The sequence below is a fragment of the Callionymus lyra genome, chromosome 13 (genome assembly GCF_982586985.1).
Source record: "Callionymus lyra chromosome 13, fCalLyr1.hap1.1, whole genome shotgun sequence".
Classification (NCBI taxonomy): domain Eukaryota; kingdom Metazoa; phylum Chordata; class Actinopteri; order Syngnathiformes; family Callionymidae; genus Callionymus; species Callionymus lyra.
The window spans coordinates 6,416,474-6,438,973 of NC_141830.1; the positions used below are offsets into that span (position 1 = coordinate 6,416,474).

The following is a 22,500-nucleotide window of genomic DNA, read 5'->3' on the forward strand; positions in this document are numbered from 1 at the left end:
ATATTTTAAATTTTGTAGTCTTTTGAATTCAATATAAAAAATGACTGAGCTACTCAATCTAACTTTCAGCCAATCACGGGACACATAGACGATCATGTGACGGCATCGAAGACCATATACAGCTATGTTCAAAATAATAGCAGTGTTTTTAAAAAAGTGAATAAAGCTCAAAATCCTTATAATATTTTTTATTTTCTTTCATTAGGAACGCTGCACATGGTATTGCACAACAAATCATAAAGAAAAAAGTATCAATATTAATTACTTTACATAATATGAAGGAAAAGGTGATATTTCTGTGTTCAAAAAAATAGCAGTGTCGGCATTTCTTATTGCAAACTTAAATATTTACTAAATAAACTGAAAAAATATTAACATTTAGCAATCCTGACAATTAGTTAACTAATATTTGGTTGAATAACCCCTGTTTTTGATAACTGCTGCATGGAGTCAACCAACCTCTGGCACCTGTGAACAGGTGAGCCAGCCCAGGAGGACAATCTTCCACAATTACTCTGCATTTTTGGGTTTTGCCTCAGAAACAGTACATTTTATGTCACACCACAAGTGCTCAATTGGATTAAGGTCTGGGGATTGGGCTGGCCACTCCATAACCTCAATTGTGTTGGTCTGGAACCAAGATTTGGCTCCTGACTGTTATGTTTGGGGTCATTGTCCTGTTGAAACACCCATTTCAGGGGCATCTCCCATTCGGCATAAGACAGCATGACCTCCTCAAGTATTGTGATCCAAATTGATCCATGATCCCTGGTATGCTATATTAAGGCCCGACACCATGGTAAGAGAAACATATCATGATGCTTCACGGTCTTCAGAGTGAGCTCTGGCTTGTATTCAGTGTTTGGTCGTCTGACAAACTGTCTGCGGCCCTTGGATCCAAAAAGAACAATCTTACTTTCATCCACAAAATGTTTCTCCATTTCTCCAGAGGCCAGTCGACATGATGTTTGGCAAATTCAATCCTCTTCAGCTCATGTCTTTCTTGCAACAGTGGGACTTTGCGGAGCCTTCTTGCTGTTAGATTAGCCTCACATAAGATCTTCTAATGGTCACTGCACTCACAGGTACCTTCAGACCTGATCTCCCTGGAGCAGAGCCTTGGCTTAGTCTTTGCCATTCTGACTATCCTTTGGTCCATTCGAATGGTAGTCTTACGTTTTCTTCCACGTCTCTCTGGTTTGTCTTTCCATTTGAAAGCATTGGAGATCATTTTAGCTGAGCAGCCCATAATTTCCTGCACTTTTTTATACGTTTTCCCCTCCAATCAACTTTTTAATGAAAGCACGCATTTCTTCTGAACAACGTTTGGCACGAACCATCTTTCATCAGTTTACACAGAGAATTGCACAACATGTGCTTCATCCTTGAATAACACCTGATTGACACCTGTTTCTTTCACATAATCAATGATGTCACTGATTGAACTCCACACTGCTATTTTTTTGAACACTTTTACTTAATTAGTCAATTACACAGACCCAGGAGTTTTCATATCATTAAAGTTGGGTCTGTTGGTTCCTCTGACTTTACTACACCTGCTGGTAAATTATTTTCCATTTATTATTATGTTTTATACCAAAAACAGTGATTTATCTGGTTAGTCATGTTGGACTGATATTATTCTGAACATAGCTGTATAGCTCAGTACTCTTCCGGTGACACTATAATAACAACAGTTTTATATCGAATTAAAAAGGCTACAAATTAAAAAATGTTGAATTTAGAAAATATATTTTTTAATCATTGGAATCAAAACATCAACTATATGTGTAAAGAAATATATATGTATTTATGAAAATATTTGAATTTGTTATTACGATTAAACAAAGAAAAAAAAAACAACCTTCAACCATTCAATACACAAATGATTGAAATAAAAAAGTAATTTCAAACAAATTAAAGAATTTAATTACAAATTATGAATTGAATTATCAAACAAATAATTAAATGGTAAATTGTGATATTCTACATCAAGTCTGCTACGATCCGAACAGAATGGACAGAACGTAACATTCGTCGTGGTGAGTTCGTCGCCACCATAAGAGGATCAAAGTTAAGACCCCTCTTGTACAAAAGGTGGGAGGATTCGGGGGTTTATGTATTGAGGTCAAGCTTTAAAAGCTGGTTTGGATCCACGTTAAGTTGACCCAAAAACACAGTTTTTTCCTCCTGCATGATTGCTCTGCGGTCTTTGGGGGGGACTGAGGTGCGGCCGTGGCGTTGCCCTGCTCGCTCGCACAACACTATCCTGCGGGGGGAACTCAATTATTCAGGCTTGAAAGACAACGACTGTTACGCTACGTTGTGAGTCCATGTTGTGTCCATGTTGTGTCCATGTTGTGTCCATGTTGTGTCCATGTTGTGTCCATGTTGTGTCCATGTTGTGTTAGCTTGAAACTTAAAATGTTGCTTCTTAAATTCGAGTTTATTATACATTTACTTACCTATGGAAGTAGTGCCAAAATCAGTTCCATTTAAATAAATATATATTTAAAAAAAGCTTAATATTTCAAATATAAATATGTACAAAATGTTTTATAAATATTTATATTTAAAATATTAAGCATTGAATAATATATTTTTAATAATTCAATTCAATTATTTCTATATTGTGATTCAATATTTAGTATTATAATTTCAATTAATTCATCAAAATGTTTTCAATTCAATGTGACGTTCTAATGATTGCCTGAAAATTTGAACTCTTTTTGTTTTGTCTGGTGAAACTATTGTAACATTTTTATATTCAATTCAATTCAATTCAATTTTATTTTTAGTGTCTTATCATAAGTTATCTCAAGACACTATACAGTTGAAAGACTACACGTAAAAATATTGAATATAGACATTTTATATTTGAATTATTGGAGTTATAATATCAAACTATAAGTGTAAAAAATTGAATTCATAAAAAAAAAACTATTTTATTTGTAATTCAAATAATTCATAGCAAGAATTATTGATTTTGTTCATTGATTTTTATTTTTTTTAATGCTTGAAAAACATTTGAAATGTTAAATTCAAGTATTTCAAACGGTCTTCAACAGGAAGTTTAAAACTGTCTTCATCATCTCAAACCTTCCCAGATTCCTTCAGCATCTGCTCTTATTGACAGTCTCTATTGTTCACGATCTCATCTCAAACACTGACATCTTTATAAGTCGACATATCGACATTGAAAATAATCTACGTTAATTTTGTAGACATTTCATATGGTTACTCAAGATATGGTCGGACTTCAAATGCAAACTTTGGTAGTTTTCGACCATTTTGTCATTGATGTGAGGATCCTTGGTCGACACGTACAGACAGACTAACCTCTGTTCAACTTAATGATTAACTTTACTGTGTCATTATTTTGTGAGGAAAGAAAGTTGTCTTTCTCAAGTTGTATGGTTATAATGCTTTTGTTTGATCAAGTTTTTTTTCTTTTAGAAAAATATATATTTGTATATCAGTGCATATCAGAATATTGACTGAATTAATCATTTCAAATGCTTCAAATGTTTAATTTTTCATTTTTAAACATTGAGTATATATATATATATATACCTACAGAAATTTTATTTTGAATTTCTGAAATAAGAAGAAGTTTCAAAAATAAAATGCCCAATTTTTTCTATACTTTTATAATAAACTGCCAAAAGGTAAAATCTACATGTATTTCAGAGACGAGGTGACACTTACATTTGAACCTGAGCTTTTATAATCGACACAAAAATGACCTGAAATCAGTCAAATAGTGTTTTCTTTACCATCATAGTTTCACTTCTGACACCAGTGACAAGTTGGTAGACATTCAAGGGTTGTTTGAGCTCAAGGTTTTTAAAATCACACTAAGTCATTTTATTTATGTCTGTTTTATGCACATGTTACCACTTTATATGTTTCTATATCTGTTTGCTAACTTTAGTCTGCACTTTTGACGTTTTCAGATTCATGTCCGCACTGATGTTTCTTCTGATTGACTTGTTTTGTGCTTAAAATCGCCATAATGTCTTCAATTAAATCTCCGTTTGTTGCTCTGACTTTGTCGAGGATTATTTTTTGCCACAAATGATTCGAAATTAGTAAAAATAGCATTGTCGTTTTCCACTTTCAAGCGAAAAGATTGTGAGCGTTAACATGCCTCGCCGCTGGGAGGCGCTAAAACGCAGCAAAGCTCGTTTTTTATTTTAACAAAGACAAGAAGAAAAGAAAAACACCTGAAAGGCAGAAACGAATCAACAGAAATGAAGGTAAGAAGGTTTATTTCAGAACCTCTCATTTTTCCTTCACTTAGAAAGGCATGTTGTTGCGGATTTAGTGGTTTGTGTTGAAATAATTAGGATCAATTTATTAATTATTTACGAGACGTACTTGATTTTAATGGCTGCAGAAAAAGTTTAAAAAAAAATCTCACTTCATCTAAAGAACTTTGAACGACTCAGGACTGCTGAGTAAAGTTGACTCACTAACTAACCATATCTAGATGAACTAGTTAAGTTGTTGCTGGTTTCATGTACATGTTTAGGTAAAACCTTTGTGTGTAAAATATTGAACTGTGGGGACGAGTCGAGGCCTCATAAAGTTGTTTAGCTCCTTTTTATTTTATTAACATGTTGTTTTTTACATTTAATTATTTATTCATACTTTAATTAAATCATTTCTATATTGAAAGGTTGAATTTGTTTTTATTTAATAAAAAAATGTGTAACTAGATTCATATTTTTATCATATTTTGCACTAAGTTATACTATGGAGCCTCAAAGAGTAATATTACGAAGCCTCATGGAGTAATACTACTGAGTCTCAGAGAATAATACTACCGAGCCTCACAGAGTAATACTATGGAGCCTCACAGAGTAATATTATGAAGCCTCACAGAGTAATACTACAGAGCCTCACGGAGTAATACTATGGAGCCTCACGTAGTAATACTATGGAGCCTCAAAGAGTTATACTACAGAGCCTCACGGAGTAATACTATGGACCCTCACGGAGTAATACTACGGAGTCCCACAGGGTAATACTACGAGGCCTCACGGAGTAATACTACTGAGCCTCGCAAAGTAATACTACAGAGCTGCGCAAAGTAATACTACGGAGCCTCGCTGAGTAATGCTACGGAGCGTTGTGGGGTAATACTATTGGGCCTCAAAAAGTAATACCAGTGAGCCTCGATGAGTAATACTACGGAGGCTTGCGGGGTAATACTACAAGGCCTCACAAAGTAATACTATGGAGCCTCACAAAGTAATGCTATGGAGCCTCGCAGAGTAATACTACGGAGGCTCACAAAGTAAAACTATGGAGCCTCGATAGAGTAATACTACGGAGCCTCACAGAGAAATACTACAGATTCCCACAGGATTAATACTACGAGGCCTCAAGGAGTAATACTACTGAGCCTCACAGAGTAATACTACGGAGCCTCGCAAAGTAATGCTACGGAGCCTTGTGGGGTAATACTATGGAGCCTCGCAAAGTATTACTACGGAGCCTTACAAAGTAATACTATGGAGCCTTGCAGGGTAATACTACGGAGCCTCACAAAGTAATACTACGTAGCCTCACAAAGTAGTACTACGGAGCCTCACAAAGTAATACTACGGAGCCTTACAAAGTAATGCTATGGAGCCTTACTGAGTAATACTGTGGAGACTCAAATGTAGAAAATGTTGATGTTGATGGATTATGAGCCTCAACATGTATTTGATTTTTTTTTATAATCTGGAGTTTTTCATAAAGTAACTCTGGAGATAAACTCTACAACCAAACGTGTTGGAACTCGAGAGGGAAAATGTTCAATGAACGACGAGAGTGAAATTCAGGAAACCCTCTTTCGCCCTCGACCTCTCGTCTTCATCTTTTTCATGGCTTCACCTCAGAAGTGGAGAGCGGTCGGCGGAGAGCCCCCCGGCTGGCTGGGAACGGGGCCACCTAACTGTGTCAAACCAGTGTAGGCAACATCTCCCCGCCAGAGTCCACTCCAGTCTTAGTCAACGCGGCCAACTGGGGCATGAAAGCTCATCAACAAGCTGCAGTGCTGGAGTCTGGCCAGTGGGGGGCGTGTGTGATCATCGTATGAGGTCGGGACTGTGCCTTGCTCAAGAGCGTGCAGCCACAAGAAGGAACAGAGAATCCCAAAAATGATAATTATTTCCTATAAACGCGAGGAGCGGAGGGAGATCAGAACGGGGAAGAAGGGAAGAACTCTGACATGCTGCAGCTTGAGGAACTTGGGAACAGGACGCCAGAGTTTGTGGTCTAGACAGCACTAGTAGATGCCAGAAACACTGAGTCACTCATTGAGATATTCCTCTGCCTCTCCACCTTTTTATTCTGCTCTCTCTCCCTCCTTCTCTCACCAAAGATCCTCTTTTTGAAAAACGTTTTCATCCTCACTTCCCATCCTCTCTTCCCTTCCTCCCATGATGAAAGCTGACTCCGCCCTCTTCTCTTTCTCCCCCCTCGCTCTCTCACCCACTCTATCCTTCTCTCTCTTTCATGCCGTCTCCCTCCCTCCCTCCCTCCCTCCTGCTCTCAGTCAGTGTCAGTCGCTCGCGGAGATGTGGAGTATCTTTCTGTTTCTGTCTCTGTTTTTCCAGCCTAATTCAGCAGAGGAAGGTAAGAGAAACTTTTCCATGCTTGTCATGCAGTCGTAGGGATGGAGCGTTGCAACATCCCTGCATCATCACGAGTCTCTCTGAACGCTCCAGGATGGATGGATGGATGCTGAAGTGTGCGACTGGGATGAATGTGGGAGAATGTAGATCTCTCCGGGGAGTCTCGGTAACAAAGTGTAAAAAAGTGTCACGTGAAACTTCAAGTAGGAATCTGAGGCGACGCAGAGGCTCATTAGTTGATGAATTTTGATGTCAGAAAAAGTTAGGTAAGTTGGTAAAGTTTCGCCGCTAAATTGATTCCTGGACATTTCAAATAATCCCTACTAAAATCTTTTGTTACTTCTGAGCAGCAAGTGTTGCTGTAGCCCAACTGTCGCCTTATTTTCCAGTGTCTCGCTGCCATAAATGTAACTGAGACCAGATAATTTGTTTGATCTCTAGGCTCAGATTTGCTCATTTCCTAAGAGGTATTTTCACTCCCTTTTCTGCCTTTTTACCGGCCGTTGTATCCGTCTTTTAAAACACATTTAAACGATCTGCTACTTTGGATCAGGACATGAACAAATACGACTTAGAAATTACAGAAATCGTGTGACTGTTGCTGTTAAAAAATATAATATTCTCCTCTTAAAGTGTTTAAAGATGGAACCATGGATGAAGCGGCTACAGGACAGAAGGCCACGTAACGCTTTGTGCTTCACGAAGACGAGTCCGTCGTGGCCTCTGTTGCCATTTGACCTGATCGTTATACATCTTCATAATTGCAATAAAAAACCCTGAAAAAATGTCAAAGTAAAGTCTGCTCCACTGGAACATGTGAGTTCTTAGATTCAAAAAGTTATTTGGGTTTTTTAGGTTTGTTCAGATGTCATTAGGGGGGGGGGGGGGGGGTCTAGTTGCGCCCTGAGACTCTGAGGATTTCGACGCCGATTGGCGAGACATTTGCTGGCGCTACGAGCAATTTCGTGGAGGAGATTTAAAAACGACTTATCGTGTCGTTGTGGAAAATGAGTGCTTGGATCTCCGCCTTTAGTCAGCAAATATCTTTACATTTCTTTAGCTTCAAATCTGTAAGAACAACTGAAGTAATCCTACCTCGAATCTATGAACATGTCCAAGATCAACGTTTGTTGGTTATTTATCGTCTGATAAGATAACGTCTGGATAACAAACACAGTTTCTACTCTTGATGCACATTTGAACCCAGAGGTAGACGAGATGTTCTACTTTGTACTTTGTTGTGCAGTCACCATCTGCTCGTCCTCATGTCGGACTGAAAAGAAAGGGAAAAAAACAAAACATTTTTGGTTGCGAGCGGTTAGAAGCGACAGATGGATGTTGAAGGTCGTAGTGTGGGCGAGTTAATGTTCTTTACTCTGTTTGGTTAAACAAGTTAAAAGTGGGTCAGCAGTTGTTTCATGGACTGTGGACGTGTCATCAGTGTGTATTGTGTTGCTATGCGTTATGATACAGGGGCAACGATACAATATCTAGTGATAGTGTAGTAACAAGTATATATTTGTAGTATTGTCGAGTACTTGACTCTGGTGTTACAGTATTTACAGACCACAAGACTCTTGACGAAATCGTAACTGATTTCATTTGTTTAGAAACCAAAATATGTCCAAACATCAGCTTTAAAAGCTGCTGTGGTCGACTGTATCCTCTTGTCCTCAGTCATAAACAGGATCTCATTTTGTTGTTCCTTTAGCTGCGGAGGACTGCTGCCAGCTAGCGGCCAGAAGTTTAGTTGCAACACAAAAATGAACATACAACGTGAATATTTGGATTTAATTGAAAATTAAAAAATGAATTATTTTGTTTCAAAACTATTTAAGAACTAAGATTAAAAAAAGCATTATTATTTGAAATCGAAAACATTTTGTATTATTTTGGATGATATATCTCTATATATATCTATATATATAGAGATATATATAGATATATTTACTGTATATCGATACGGAGCTGTTGAATATGGTGGAAAAAAAACAAAAAGTTGAGTTTGATAATATTTTATCACATCCTTGTCATTATAACAATAAAAACCAGCTTCTAACAAAATGTAAAGAAAAATCTCCTTGTCGGCATCGAAGGAACACGGGAACACAGACTTAATAAGTTGCATAACCCGCTTCCTGTGTACTCGGCGACCCCCACATGTCACTCATAATCTCGCAGATGTGTCAAGCCGGAGCAGCCGCCCCCCCGCAACTGTCCACTCGGCTCTCCACGCTGCCATAGACCCGAGACATTAGACACCCGAGGAGGTGCCGGCAGAGAAACGGTCCGGCTAAACGCTCGTTATCCCATATGAATGTGCAATGAGGAGGGGGTTCGGGGGGGTATCTGACCCCCCTATACTTAGCTTCTCGATCAAGCCTCGACGTGGGTTCGACACGCCAGCGAAACACCTGTTCACACCGAGTGTTTGTTTGCGACAACAGCGGAGGTAACTTTGCTAAAGAGAACAGATGGTCTAATGAGTGATGGTCGTCGGCACCACTGGTGTGCGGCTGAAATCGAGCGGCTCGTAATACAGTATTAACCTAATAGCGTAAACGCTGTTGAAATACACACACGCGCTGAAATGTGGTCACATGACTGGGATCATGTCCCAGGTTTGATCACAGATGATGTCGCTGCTGCCGTGAATCCGGTTTGTTCATTCAAATAAATGTGACCGTAGACAAACGACAACAATAACTAAATAAATACAACAATCATTGACAATAATGAATAAAATTAATCCACATTTGTGTTATTTCAAAGTAGGCAGCTGTGCACAAAATTGTTGAACAAAAATGATTGAAACTTTCCTCCACTCAATAACCATATAGAGAACCATAGTTTAATGGTAATGACTGAGGACGAGAGGATACAGTGACTCAAAAGCTGATATTTGGACCTGTTTTGGTTTGAAAACAAATGAAAGAAGTTACGACTTCGTCAAGAGTCATGTGGTCTGTAAATTAATTAATACTACATATATATACTTCAAGTTAAAGTTCTTTTATTTGTCAAATATACATGTATTAAGACATACAGCATAAATTAAATTGTTGTCCTCTCAGACCCACGATGCAAAACATGAAGTAAACAATGAAAGGACATTAAAAAATAAAATAAAAAATCAACAAAATGAAATAAAAAAACGAATCAACAAAACGTAAATAATCAACTATTACAATATATGGTATTTTTGACCCTGTATCTTGATACGTAACATACTAACATGTTATTGTCAATCCTCAGTACTACTTTGCTAGTTACATTTAGTCGACACTTTTGGACAATCTCTGTCTCACTTCTCTTCGACCCTAAACACAACACAATTAATTGTGTTATATTTATTCATGACAGGTGTCTGGGATGTGAGGCAACTCTACACTTGTTATATAAGTCCTCATTAACCATTTATAAGTAAGTAGCCTCTGTCTTTGTGTTGGTGTTTTATCTTCTGGGCTTCAAGGCATTCATTATTCTTTTCTTCCTCTGATTTAATCTCGTCCACATCAGTCTCTCTCAGTGAAGAACTCCTCCTCATGTCAAAGTGGAGTAATGTATTGAAACTTGATCTTTTCCCTCAAGATGTGCAAGTATAAGATTTTCCAAAGTGAAGGTTATGAGTTAATCATTTTGTATTGAGGATAAACAATGTTCAGTTGCCTATATTTAAACAAGAACTTTTAATTTAATTGGTATTTCTGGGTAGTTTCTTGGCAGATTTGGTTACTTTTTTTGTTAAAGGACTTCAGCAGGTTTGTTTAATTTATGGATCTACTTGTCTTTTATTCTAGTCCTCACTTGGTGAGATTTATCTTAAATTTTTTTTTTGGTTAAACTTGTTGCAGGTGGAAACACAATAATCTTGATGGTCTTGTTCCATTGTATGATTATTATTATTATTATTTTGTAATTGTGTTATTACTATTATTATATTATTTTAGAATTATTGTGATATTATATTATTAGTATTTGTTTTGTGTATGTTTAATCTTAAAAAAAACCAAATAACTCCACTGTGGAACAAATAAAAGATTTTTTATGAACCGTAGATTGAAAAATGATTGAATTTAGCATTATTTTGTCAATTAAAAATCACAAACTTAAATAATCTTGATGGATTTTATGTGTAAAACCAGGAAATGTTCAGAAGAACAAACATTATAACACATAAAAAACTGCTAAACTACTCTGATGTTTTTTATTTATTAGCCTTTAGAAGTAGTTTTTTCTTGCAATGAGGCAAAATGTGGTAAAGTTCAAGTGCTATAAATACTTTTGCAATCTACTGTTCATGGAAGTCTTGGAAGGTCACATTATGTTAAACAGATCTGAGCGGAGTTTAAAATGTTCTTTCTCTTGTCATAGTTTTTCATTGAAACATAATGTAGTTCATAATGTTTTCATAGTGGTATTATAGGGTATCTTAGAGGTCAGACAATAAGGAAAACTCACAATTGATACTGTGATTATATTTAAATGTTCATTATGATATAACGTCATAATGATAATATCATGACACATAATATCTACAATATTCAACATATTGAAAGAAATCTGATCAACGATCTATAAGATTGCAAGTGAAAATGTAGCCGAAAAACAGAAAGTCTTCTTGTTTTTAAATGAAAACTTTTTTTTCACAAATAAATAAAAGTTAAATTAATATTTATAACATATTTAAAACAGTAGAGTTAGTTCTGATGCTGAAAAGTCAGTAGAAACATGTTTTACTTGGACCTGTTTTATTTTAACAACACTTGAGTAAACTAAGAATAAGATAACATTTTGTAATGATATATTGGACTCGTAGTGAACAATGTGACTCTGAAGACCACTCCTGTGCAAAGTGACTCCATCTATACAGCCCAATATCTTTTTTCTCGTGGTGCTTTTACATGATATTTTAAAATAAAATGTATATAAGATTCAATATTACTGATCATGCATTTTTGTACATACATTTCCTCCTCTTTACTGCCTTTTATTTGTCCTTTTTATGGATTTTTGTTTTATAAGTTTTGTAGTGTTTTATGAAACGTTTTTTAACAATTTATATATAATAATAATAAATTTAGTTTTAAAAAAAAAGGCATAATAACACTAGTTTTGCATTTTATTTGACATATTTTATTTTAAATGGTAAAATATATGGAATATGCAGGATCTTTAAATAAAATGAATTAAATAATATTATATACAATCAAATTAAGAATTAAGCCTGTTTTCAAATGTCATTTTATTCATTTATTTATCTTAAAAATGTTCCCATCATATAAAATTATTTGGCTACCTGCAGAATAAAAATAATTCTGGGTGAAGCATCACTTTAGCTGTAACAGGAATGTTTTGTGAATTAAAGGAGCAAAGAAACGCTGAGCTCATGCACTGATCCAGCATCATCTGCTCGTATAGGTCCAGCTGGTCAGAAGTTCCAGAGGGCAGAACCATGACACAGTGAAGGAGTAACCTTTCTTGTTGACCCGAGAACACCTTAGAAATCACCAGAGAATACCTGCAGGAGGTTTCTGACTCCACTAGGAAATACACACTGATGGGATCAAATGAAACAAGATCAGAACACGAACCAACGATGTCTCACTATCTTGATCTTCTCATGAAACCAGCCCAGCACGAGAACATCTCAGTCAGACTTCATTCAGCTTTTAATTGACTCAGAATAACATTGACTTTTCTGAAGTGAAACGTTTAAACAGGGAACGTGAGTGTTGTGGTCTGCAGATGGTGGTCATCGTGCAGAAGTATGAGATCACGGAGGAGGCCACGGTCAAGTGCAGAGGGTCAAGAGGTGGACATGCACTCCAACTTTATATACTTTGATACAAACTTAATACATCATTGCATACTATAGGTGTCACGAAAAATATTTTTTCTTTCACATCTGTCTTTGATATACACTGTTGTCCCTCGTATATTGTGGCGTTAGGTCCAAACATTGCATTGTCATCCTTCTCAACAACCCTCGCAGTAACGGTGACCAGAACAACTCCAATGGTGCTTTGCCGCCCAGCCAACCATCACAGCCGACGATAGCCTTTGACATAGAAACCTAGACATTCATTTTAATATACAGTATTGAGTAAAGTAAACGTACTTTTGCTACAAATGACCAACCTGTTTTTGTAGGCGTGGCTAACAAGGTTTGAGAACCAGCGCTCCGGCGACACACTCTCGCTCCCATCTCGTCATAATTCAACGTTTTGAAAGTGGGTTTTACACCGACGGCAAAGTCGCCATTCATTTAAATATTTTATCGTCTCTTAAAAGAGGGCGTTGGCGTCATTTTTAGACCGATCACGACACATTCTGACGTGGAAGCATCTAAGAGCTAAAAGAAGGTCAAAAACGTTGACTTTTAAAAGGCTTTAACTTGACTAATATTGGAACTACATAGCTGTAATTTAAGTTTTTAGCTTAAAACCTTCCTTGATATGACAAAGAAAATGAGCTTATTCACTGATAATGATAATTACACAAGCATTTTATGCCTTTTTTGAATAAGTGAGTCACTTTCTTCATGAGAAGTTTAAGCACTGAGTAAAATAATGTAACCTTGCCACATTGTTTTAAATGAAATGGATATATCTTCTGGTGATATTTGTGAAAAACAAAGTCTGCAGGCGCAACGTGGCTCACGGAAGGTCACAAATGGCTGCCAGTGGCGGAGGTTTATGTGTCATTGCTCACAGTCGATGCTTCTCTAACCTTCAACCTGCACGGCAGCACACCAAAAAAAAAAAAAAAAGAGTAGAAAAACACATCGGTTTATTTGTTCCCCTGAGTTGCCTCTTTGCTCAAGTGCGATGAAATGTAAAAGGGCATCGTCTGCCATAATTGTTTTAAATAGTTGATGGCTTCAGCAGACGTGTTTTAAAATAGCAGGACATTTTCCCAGAATCGCGTGTTCATGTCGGATTAACACGGCGAAGTAGAAGCTGGGGGAACACCTGATGCCCCCCCCCAGCATTCCCGTCATGGATGAGCGGAGCTGCACTGATGCCAGCCAGCGGATATTCACATTATAATTAGAGAGAAAAACTGCAGAACCCTGTGGTCTCTGGTTTCACTGTGTTTACTTTGAGGAGCTTCACGTGGAATCACCTGCAGCTAATTCTAGTGCGGGATGTGAACCTTCTATTCATTAGGAGGATTAAAAACACACACAGTCTGTGGACGTGTTTTGTTCTGTGGAGGGATTTAAGAAAGTGAGACCAGAAAATAAACTTGTCACAGTGGGACATCGACGGGACGGATGCCAGCAGAGAAGGGGGGAGGAGGAGGAGGAGGTAGATAAGTAAGAGACGACAGAGGGGAGGTAGGTAAGTGAAAGAAAAGGAAGATGAGGGTGATAAGAGAGAGAAGAGAAGATGGAAGAGAAGGGACAAGTGAGGGGAGCGAGAGGAAAGGGATAGAGAGAGGAGAAGAGGGAAGAGAGACAGAAAGAGATGAAAGAGCAGGAGGTGAGGGAAGATAGAGAAGAGGAAGACGAGAGGAGAGGGAGAACAGCGAGAAGAAAGACGAGTGGGAGGTGAGAGAAGGGGGAGAAGAGGGGGAAGAAAGAGAAGAGGGAGGACAGAGAAAAGAGAAAGAAAGAGAGAAGAGAGGAGACATTTGACATTTGAGAAGGGATGGACGGAAGGATAGAAAAGACAGAAGAAAGACAGGATTGGAAGAAGGATGGAGAAGAATGAGAAGAGAAAGGGAAGAAAAAGAAGATGGAGCAGAAGGAGGAGAGAGGGAAGAAAGAAGAGGGAGGAGAAAGGGAAGAAGAAGGAGAAAGAGACAAAACAAAGAGGGAGGAGAAAGTGAAGAGGGGAGTGTGAGAAGAAAAGATGGAGAAAGATAAGAAGGGGAACAGGGAAGAAAAAGAAGTTAGAAGAGAGAAGAAGATGGAGAGAAGAAAGAGGAGACATATTATAGAGGGAAGAGAAGATAGAGGAGAAAAGGGTAGAGAAGAAAGAAAAGAGGGAAGACAAAAGGAGAAGCGAACGTCATGCTGGCGTGTGAGAGAGTGTGGGAGAGAAAGAAAGAAGCTCCAACATCAACACATTAAAATATGATCAGACTTTATTTTTAGGATGTTTTTCAACTCATTTCCAAAAGCAAAAGCGTGTTGTTGTTCTCTCTGAGCCATTAGACCACTTTCTCTTCCCTCTAATGACACGTCTGCCATTTGTGAAGCGAGAGGTCACAGCCCTGGAGGGAGCTCCTCTCGCCAGCTTCTGCCACGACAAATAGTGTCACAGTTAGTATGCATGTGAGGACGGAGACCATGTGACTCCAGGAGGGACGCTCTGACGCAGGAATGTCGGAGCAGGCTTGAATTTCCTCATGAAAGAAGTGTTGGCAGTGAGTCGAGTTCTTGGAGAGAACTTTGTTGCTGTTGTCACGATTACTGATCACATCTCACTTCTCTATTGTTTATTCTTACTATTATTGTATATTCTTACTACTGTTGAACATTCTTACTATTGTTGTACATTCTTACTATTATTGTATATTCTTACTACTGTTGAACATTCTTACTATTGTTGAACATTCTTAATATTGTTGTATATACTTACTATTGTTGTATATACTGTACTTACTATTGTTGTACATTATTACTATTGTTGTATATACTGTACTTACTATTGTTGTACATTATTACTATTGTTGTATATACTTACTTTTGTTGTATATACTTACTATTGTTGTATATACTTACTATTGTTGTATATTCTTACTATTGTTGTATATTCTAAATATTGTTGTATATACTTACTACTGTTGTACATTCTTACTATTGTTGTATATACTTACTATTGTTGTATATACTTACTATTGTTGTACATTCTTACTATTGTTGTATATACTTACTATTGTTGTATATACTTACTATTGTTGTATATTCTTACTATTGTTGTATATTCTAAATATTGTTGTATATACTTACTATTGTTGTACATTGTTACTTTTATTGTATATTCTTACTAATGTTGTACATAATTACTATTGTTGTTCATTCTTACTATTGTTGTATATACTTACTACTGTTGTATATACTTACTATTGTTGTACATTCTTACTACTGTTGTACATTCTTACTATTGTTGTATATACTTACTATTGTTGTATATTCTTACTATTGTTGTAAATTCTTACTATTGTTGTATTTTCTTATTACTGTTGTATATTCTTACTATTGTTGTATATTCTTACTATTGTTGTATATTCTTACTATTGATGTATATTCTTACTATTGTTGTATATTCTTACTATTGTTGTTCATTCTTACTATTGTTGTTCATTCTTATTACTGAAATAGACTTTTAAATATTTATTATATTATTTTATAAAAATATATATATACATATCAAATATTTACAGGGAGTCAGACAGTATTGTGGTTCTAAATGTTCAACAAGGTGACGAAATACCAAATACCCGGATCGGGATGCATTCTTGGTAAATAGTGACAGTTTCAAAGAATCCAGGTGGATTTCCGAGATGTAACAATCGTATATTTGCGCAATTATTCTTTTAAAATGGAAAACGAGGTGCAGTTTATATGTATATATATATATGTGACAGTTGGGAAAATCGATTTTGCCTCCTTTTCCTGTGTGTTTATAGTATTTTGCCTCCATGTAAAGTCTTTCCCAGTTTTGATGATTGGCTTAAGGAAGTTTCAGAGACTTGTTCCAACATTGAAGAATCTAGTTTAATAAAACCACTCCATACTAAATTATCATGGTCTTGGAATCATTAAGAATTTCCAGTTGTTGTGAAAGACACAGTTCCAGCATCAGGAGCGAAGTTTCTCCCTGAATCTGAAATATCTCTTAGAGCCAGAGTACGGTCTGAATTTATCATATACTGTCAAAGTATTCCAGGTGACCTCATGACGACCCACTATTTGGCAGCTCATCTGTGCTCTTGTCTGTTCTGTCCCCAATAAAAGTGTCCAAACGGACTCAGATGGGATCAATAAATCCTTCTGAATCATTCCTGGCTGCAGTCCAGCCATATTTTCCGCATCACCGTTTTCACGACATCGTTCTACACGTGGAGCTTTAAAAGCACGTCCAACTCTTTCTTCTTTGGACATTTTCTTACATACTATGACACGTCTGGAGTCTGAACTGTCTGATGATCTTCAGCCACAAATGAGTTTATACTTTTCCTTGAGGACCGTCACTGAGGGTGAAGTGCTCGTCTTCCTAAATCGGATAATATTTCCTCCATGTTGCCCTTGAGCAGACAAGACCGGAGCACTGGGACCATCAACCCAAGACGCTTTACTTAAATAAATCTAACACAAATAATTCAGTCCGATTAATGCAGCGACTTCATTTTGCTGTCGTCCTCTGGAGGGTAATTGTAAAACCACACGAGGAAACTAACATAACTTCTGGTGGAACGAGTCCTGATACCTCATACGTTCTTTGACTGGTGTGTCTGGTGATAGTTTTTTTTGGATTTGAACGATTCAAACGATTCCTTGTTTGGATTCCGGTACCTCATGATTCTCGATTTACGATTCTCTTAAGACGCAGGGTCAAAACGTTAGAAGGTTATTCAGGAGGTGTCTATTGTTCTGAATCTGTTGATGTGTATCACGATACAGGGTCAACAATATATTGAGATACTGTAGTAACATGGATATATGTGTAGTATTGTCCAGTACTTGACTCTGGTGTTGTGATACTGTAGTAACAAGGATATATGTGTAGTATTGTCCAGTACTTGACTCTGGTGTTGTGATAGTGTAGTAACAAGTATACATGTGTAGTATTGTCCAGTACTTGACTCTGGTGTTGTGATAGTGTAGTAACAAGTATATATATGTAGTATTGTCCAGTACTTGACTCTGGTGTTGTGATAGTGTAGTAACAAGTATATATGTGTAGTATTGTCCAGTACTTGACTCTGGTGTTGTGATAGTGTAGTAACAAGTATATATATGTAGTATTGTCCAGTACTTGACTCTGGTGTTGTGATAGTGTAGTAACAAGTATATATGTGTAGTATTGTCCAGTACTTGACTCTGGTGTTGTGATAGTGTAGTAACAAGTATATATATGTAGTATTGTCCAGTACTTGACTCTGATGTTGTGATAGTGTAGTAACAAGTATATATGTGTAGTATTGTCCAGTACTTGACTCTGGTGTTGTGATAGTGTAGTAACAAGTATATATGTGTAGTATTGTCCGGTACTTGACTCTGGTGTTGTAGTATTTACAGACCACGTGACTCTTGACGAAGTCGTAACTGCTTCCATAGGTTTTGAACCAAAATATGTCCACACATCAGCTGCTGGAGTCCACTGTATCCTCTCATCCTCAGTCATGCACCGGGATCTGAACGATCTGTAGTGGTGAAAAGAGCTAAGCCATGACCCTCAGCTATGGTCATGGACGATTGGAAGCGACTGGAAGAACAAGGTCACAGGTACAATCGGACGAAATTAGTTTTCTCCGTAGGGGGGCCTGGTCTCTTTCTTAGATATTAGGGTGAGTTGCAAGGTCATCCGGGAGAGGCTCGGAGTAGAACTGCTGCTATTGAAAGGGGTCAGTTGAGGTTGCTTAGACCTCTGACTAGGATGATACCAGGATGCCTCCCTGGTGAGGTGTGGTAGACCACAGCGTACACTCAGGACACGCTGGAGAGACTATGTCTCCCAACTGGTCTGGGACTGCCTTGGGGTTCCCCCTGGGAAGAGCCGGACGATGTAGCCGGGGCGAGGAAAGTCTGGGCTGCCGAGGAAGACGAAACAAAACGAAACAACTCCTGAATCCCAAACCCTAGCGACGATGCATCTCCTCCTCCCCGGACGTGTCACTCTCATGGTGGAGGTCTGGGATGACGGTTCTGTGACGGTCTCGTCCTGGAGTGTCTGCCGCGGACGGAAGCGTTCGGTGTGAAGCGGAACGAAGGTGGACGCATGACAAAATGTGCGCCGACACCCTGTGTGCGTAGTCGTGCCTGAACCGTGACTCCTTTTCAGACGCACTCGTGTCGACAGAGCCGATCACACGAGCGGACACTCCAGCCTCTGTCATTAATGCTCTGCTCAGAGCGTAGGTGCGACTCCCGCCTGCCCGGAGAGTGTGTAGCCGAGCGGCGCGTCGACGTGTACAACACTTAACAAAGAGTGTGTCACTTCACACACGAGTGCACGGACAGAAGTGCATGAAACTGAAGAGCATTTTACACCCACACCGAATGGCTTCAAGACCCTCTCATCCCCTCCCTTTTCCCGTCCTATTGTCCGACACTTTCTTTCCCCTTCCGTCCGCACCGTCGCGGCTCTTCCAGAACAAACGGCAGGTCCGGCATCAATAATGGAACCGGGGGCCGTGTCCTGTTCTGTCGCTTTTTCCCGATGAATAATACACAGGAGCGGGATGACAGGGACCCGCTGGAGAAGAAGGGAAACTGGGAGAGTAGGAGGAGGCAGAACAAAAAAAAAAAAAGCGACATTGCTTTAATGCAAGCACTCAGCCCAGATTGCCGACTCAGCACTTGTGCAAACTTGTCGGGGAGTAACTTTGAAACTCGGCGACGGCTGATGGACCCGACGCCGCGGCGACAACGCTCATGGCATCGACTAAAGTAATAATACAGGAGCTTTTACCGAGAGCATATCTCTTCTGTTCGACTTCGTCACACACACACTTTGATCTAGGAAGGGGTGTGTGTGACACAGCACTCAATGCTAATATAAGAATGTTGGGCTGAATTATTCAACACGCTAATGTCACGCAATGAGACGAATCAAGGCGACGACCTGTGGGCCGCGGCACTCCAAGCCAAACGGTGTCAACTTTAAATATTAATGGCAAAACATTTGGCCATCCATTATTCACGCACAAACCCTGAGGGTTAATTGAGTTTTGGAACGACACGTTTTGGATCCAGGGCGCGAGTCATCTGGACGGAAATGTGAGCTCAGAACTGACTTTACTAATCGAGAAATCACGGAGACGAGAATCGCTCGTTCAAAACCACACCGACATCATGTAGCCACCGCACACCATTTACCAATGAACAACAACACACTTTGTTTGTCAACACAAAGAGGCAAGTGTGCGAGCAGTAAATGACAAAACACATCAAACCAGAACAGAAGTCCATTTATGCATCTTTTTCTGTTAACAAAATGTCATAATTTCATGTTTTCTTTTAAATTAATACATGCTTGTTTAAACCAAGCTGCTGAAATGTATTGAAAACAACATCTTTATTTTACTCATTGATGTTTAATGATAATACAATCATCAAAATATTTCCACAATGATATTACATATTTTATTTAAAGCAAACAAACCACTAGGATACACAAAAAAAAATCATCTAAAGATAAAATGACCATAAGACAAATAACAATAATATTATTAATAATAATAAAAAAAACATCCATTTCCCGCCTCACACCTCAACAAGGAAACGTGTTTATTTGTTGATTGTTAAAATGGTAAAAATTCAAAACGCACTTTAACTCCAAAGTTCTTGGAGCTCCAGAGACATGAAATTAAAAGAGAATTAAACCATCTTTACAATTCAAACTTCACTCATTTTCTACTCACACTCATGTCGACTAAGGGTTGGGATTATTCTCAGAGTAATCTGTTCCTTTTTAGAGTTATAGACAAAACTGATCATTTCCGTTGACCAACTTCCTCCAAAAAGACACTTAAAAAAACCATCCAAATATTACTGCTCGTCTGTAACGTCCCTCTTGTATTGAAGCATCGCTGTGAAGAAATGTTCCCGAAAAGTCTGTATTTTATGCTTGTTTGCAGCAGACATTTGAAGAATAACAAGCGATATATTCATCAATGGGCTTTTCCTCTCCTCTATTTTCTGTGTTTTATCATCCTTTTTAATACCATTTTTCTTTCAATGGAACACTTGTTGTTTTATCTTGTTTTAAGACTGTTCTGTTTTAATGTATTGTGTCATTTTTAACTGAAGTTGTTTGCTTTTATATAAAGCTCTTTGTAACTATGGTTTAAAAAGTGTTATATAAATAAAAAATATTATTATTTATATTAAATATAGAGCACTTTGGAAATAATTAAATAATAACTCTAAAAAGGAAGAGATTACTCTGAAAATAATCCAAACCGTTAGTCGACATGAGAGTAGACAATATATCTCAATATATCTCAATATAGCACAATATATCTGGCATATCTACGCATCAACAGATTGTTGTCCGTACACACTCCTCTAGTGTTATCCTTGAAGTAATTGCAGATTTCTCTGGAAGGTATTTCTACAGTCATGGCAACGGATCTAATGTGCGAGAGTCTTTATCCTGATCGGCTCTGAGGGTCCAGCCAACAATCTGTCCAGACATACGCCGCCTGGAAAACAGTTTATACAGATGCTTATGGCAGCATATAATCCTTCTCTATCACGGTGCCTTTGTGTTTTCATTTAGCCGTTGCTACCATTCTCTCCCCTTTTTTTTTTAAAAAATCACAAATTATTGGTTAGCGAGGCGCCGCGTCCAGCGAGGCAGGTTCCTCATGAATGAGACGCGGGACAATAAGACGAGGGTGTCGGGAGATGATGGAGGGCGGGCGGATCGGGGTCCATCTGTGAGTTTAATCCTGAAAAATCTGCTGGAGGGACGAGGGCGAGTCAGGAGCCTCTGACGTTTCTATTGTTTGGAATCTTTTTTTCATTTTTTGTAATCTCTTGGTTTGTGTTCGCCACTGTTTACATCAGCGTTTACATAAATCTTATCATAAGCCAAATGTTATCATCAGCGTTTCATTAATTACGACCTGTTTCAACCAACATGAAGTAATATTTCAAATGTTAATCCTGTTATTATTAAATGTTATCATGAATCATTTGCCATTATATAATTCATATTTTAGTTTGAGTGTATATACATGTAAATATATACGTGAAATCGGAATATTGAATTAATTTAACATTTAAAATGTTTCTTTTTAAGCATTCAGTTTATTAAATAATTTTAATAAGTGATGTGTTTATTGAAAGGTTGAATTTATTTTATTCTTTTTATAATTAATTTTCTTTTTACAATTCATGGTTTGCATTCTCATCCCAATAATTAAACAAATTATTTGCAGTTTTTTTCTTAATCTGGAGTTTTTTTAATTCAATTTATAAATGTTGGATCAACTTATTATAGTTATAAAACCAACTTTTTGTCGGGAATGACAAATATACTCGATACTTGATAATCTGTTAAATACATGTGATTTATTAAAAAATAAATATATATAACTGTGCTTGTCCAACAGTGTAGAAATTTGAGTTCTTACAGAATATAAAGAACAAGATTAGACGTAAATATATTAATAATAATAATAATAATATATAGATAAACCACAGAACGAACTTACTTCATCCAACTCACTTATGTTACCATCAAAACAGTGAATTCCCATGATGCCTTTCTACACACTCCTCTATTTAGATAGTCTGATTGGTTGCAACGATATTCTACTCTTTAAATTCTACATCTATGCTACAGTCAGCCACAGCTGTGAGTGGATGTCTGGGCGGCAAAGCAATCGGAAGCTGTTAAGGTCACCGTTACTGAAAGCGTTGTTGTGATGACGATGAACGATTTCATTAAAACATTGATTTTAAGAATATAAACTGGTAAGAAAGGTTTCTAAAGCGAGAAGGAGGGATTACACTGGTCTTCACAAGTAACTTCTTGAATTAAAAAAAAAAACTTTAATTCGTAGTCGTAATCTTCTTTGATCCGCCATAACGCCTGGATGAGCTCCACGACCCTGACTAGCTGGGACTAAGCAGTTGAAGCCGGCGAGCATCAATTAATGCCGATGAATTAAGGCATGTTTTTTA

General features: G+C 37.7%; 2 protein-coding genes across 5 annotated transcripts in view; both read left to right on the forward strand.

Moving 5' to 3' along the window:
* The window catches only part of slc2a3b (solute carrier family 2 member 3b), a 17,864-nt gene extending 13,815 nt beyond the window's left edge, over positions 1-4,049 (forward strand). Inside the window, exon 10 of the mRNA XM_087806129.1 lies at positions 1-4,049. This exon is cut by the window's left edge and continues 592 nt beyond it. The gene's annotated coding sequence lies outside the window, so the exon portion shown is untranslated.
* A 2,488-nt stretch (positions 4,050-6,537) lies between these two features.
* The window catches only part of ephb6 (eph receptor B6), a 66,558-nt gene continuing 50,595 nt past the window's right edge, over positions 6,538-22,500 (forward strand). For all 4 annotated transcript variants that reach the window (XM_087806126.1, XM_087806125.1, XM_087806128.1 and 1 more), the window contains exon 1: positions 6,538-6,630. In XM_087806126.1, coding sequence (XP_087662252.1) covers positions 6,573-6,630 — 58 coding nt within the window. In that variant the 5' untranslated portion in view covers positions 6,538-6,572. The remainder of the gene's footprint in view (positions 6,631-22,500) is intronic.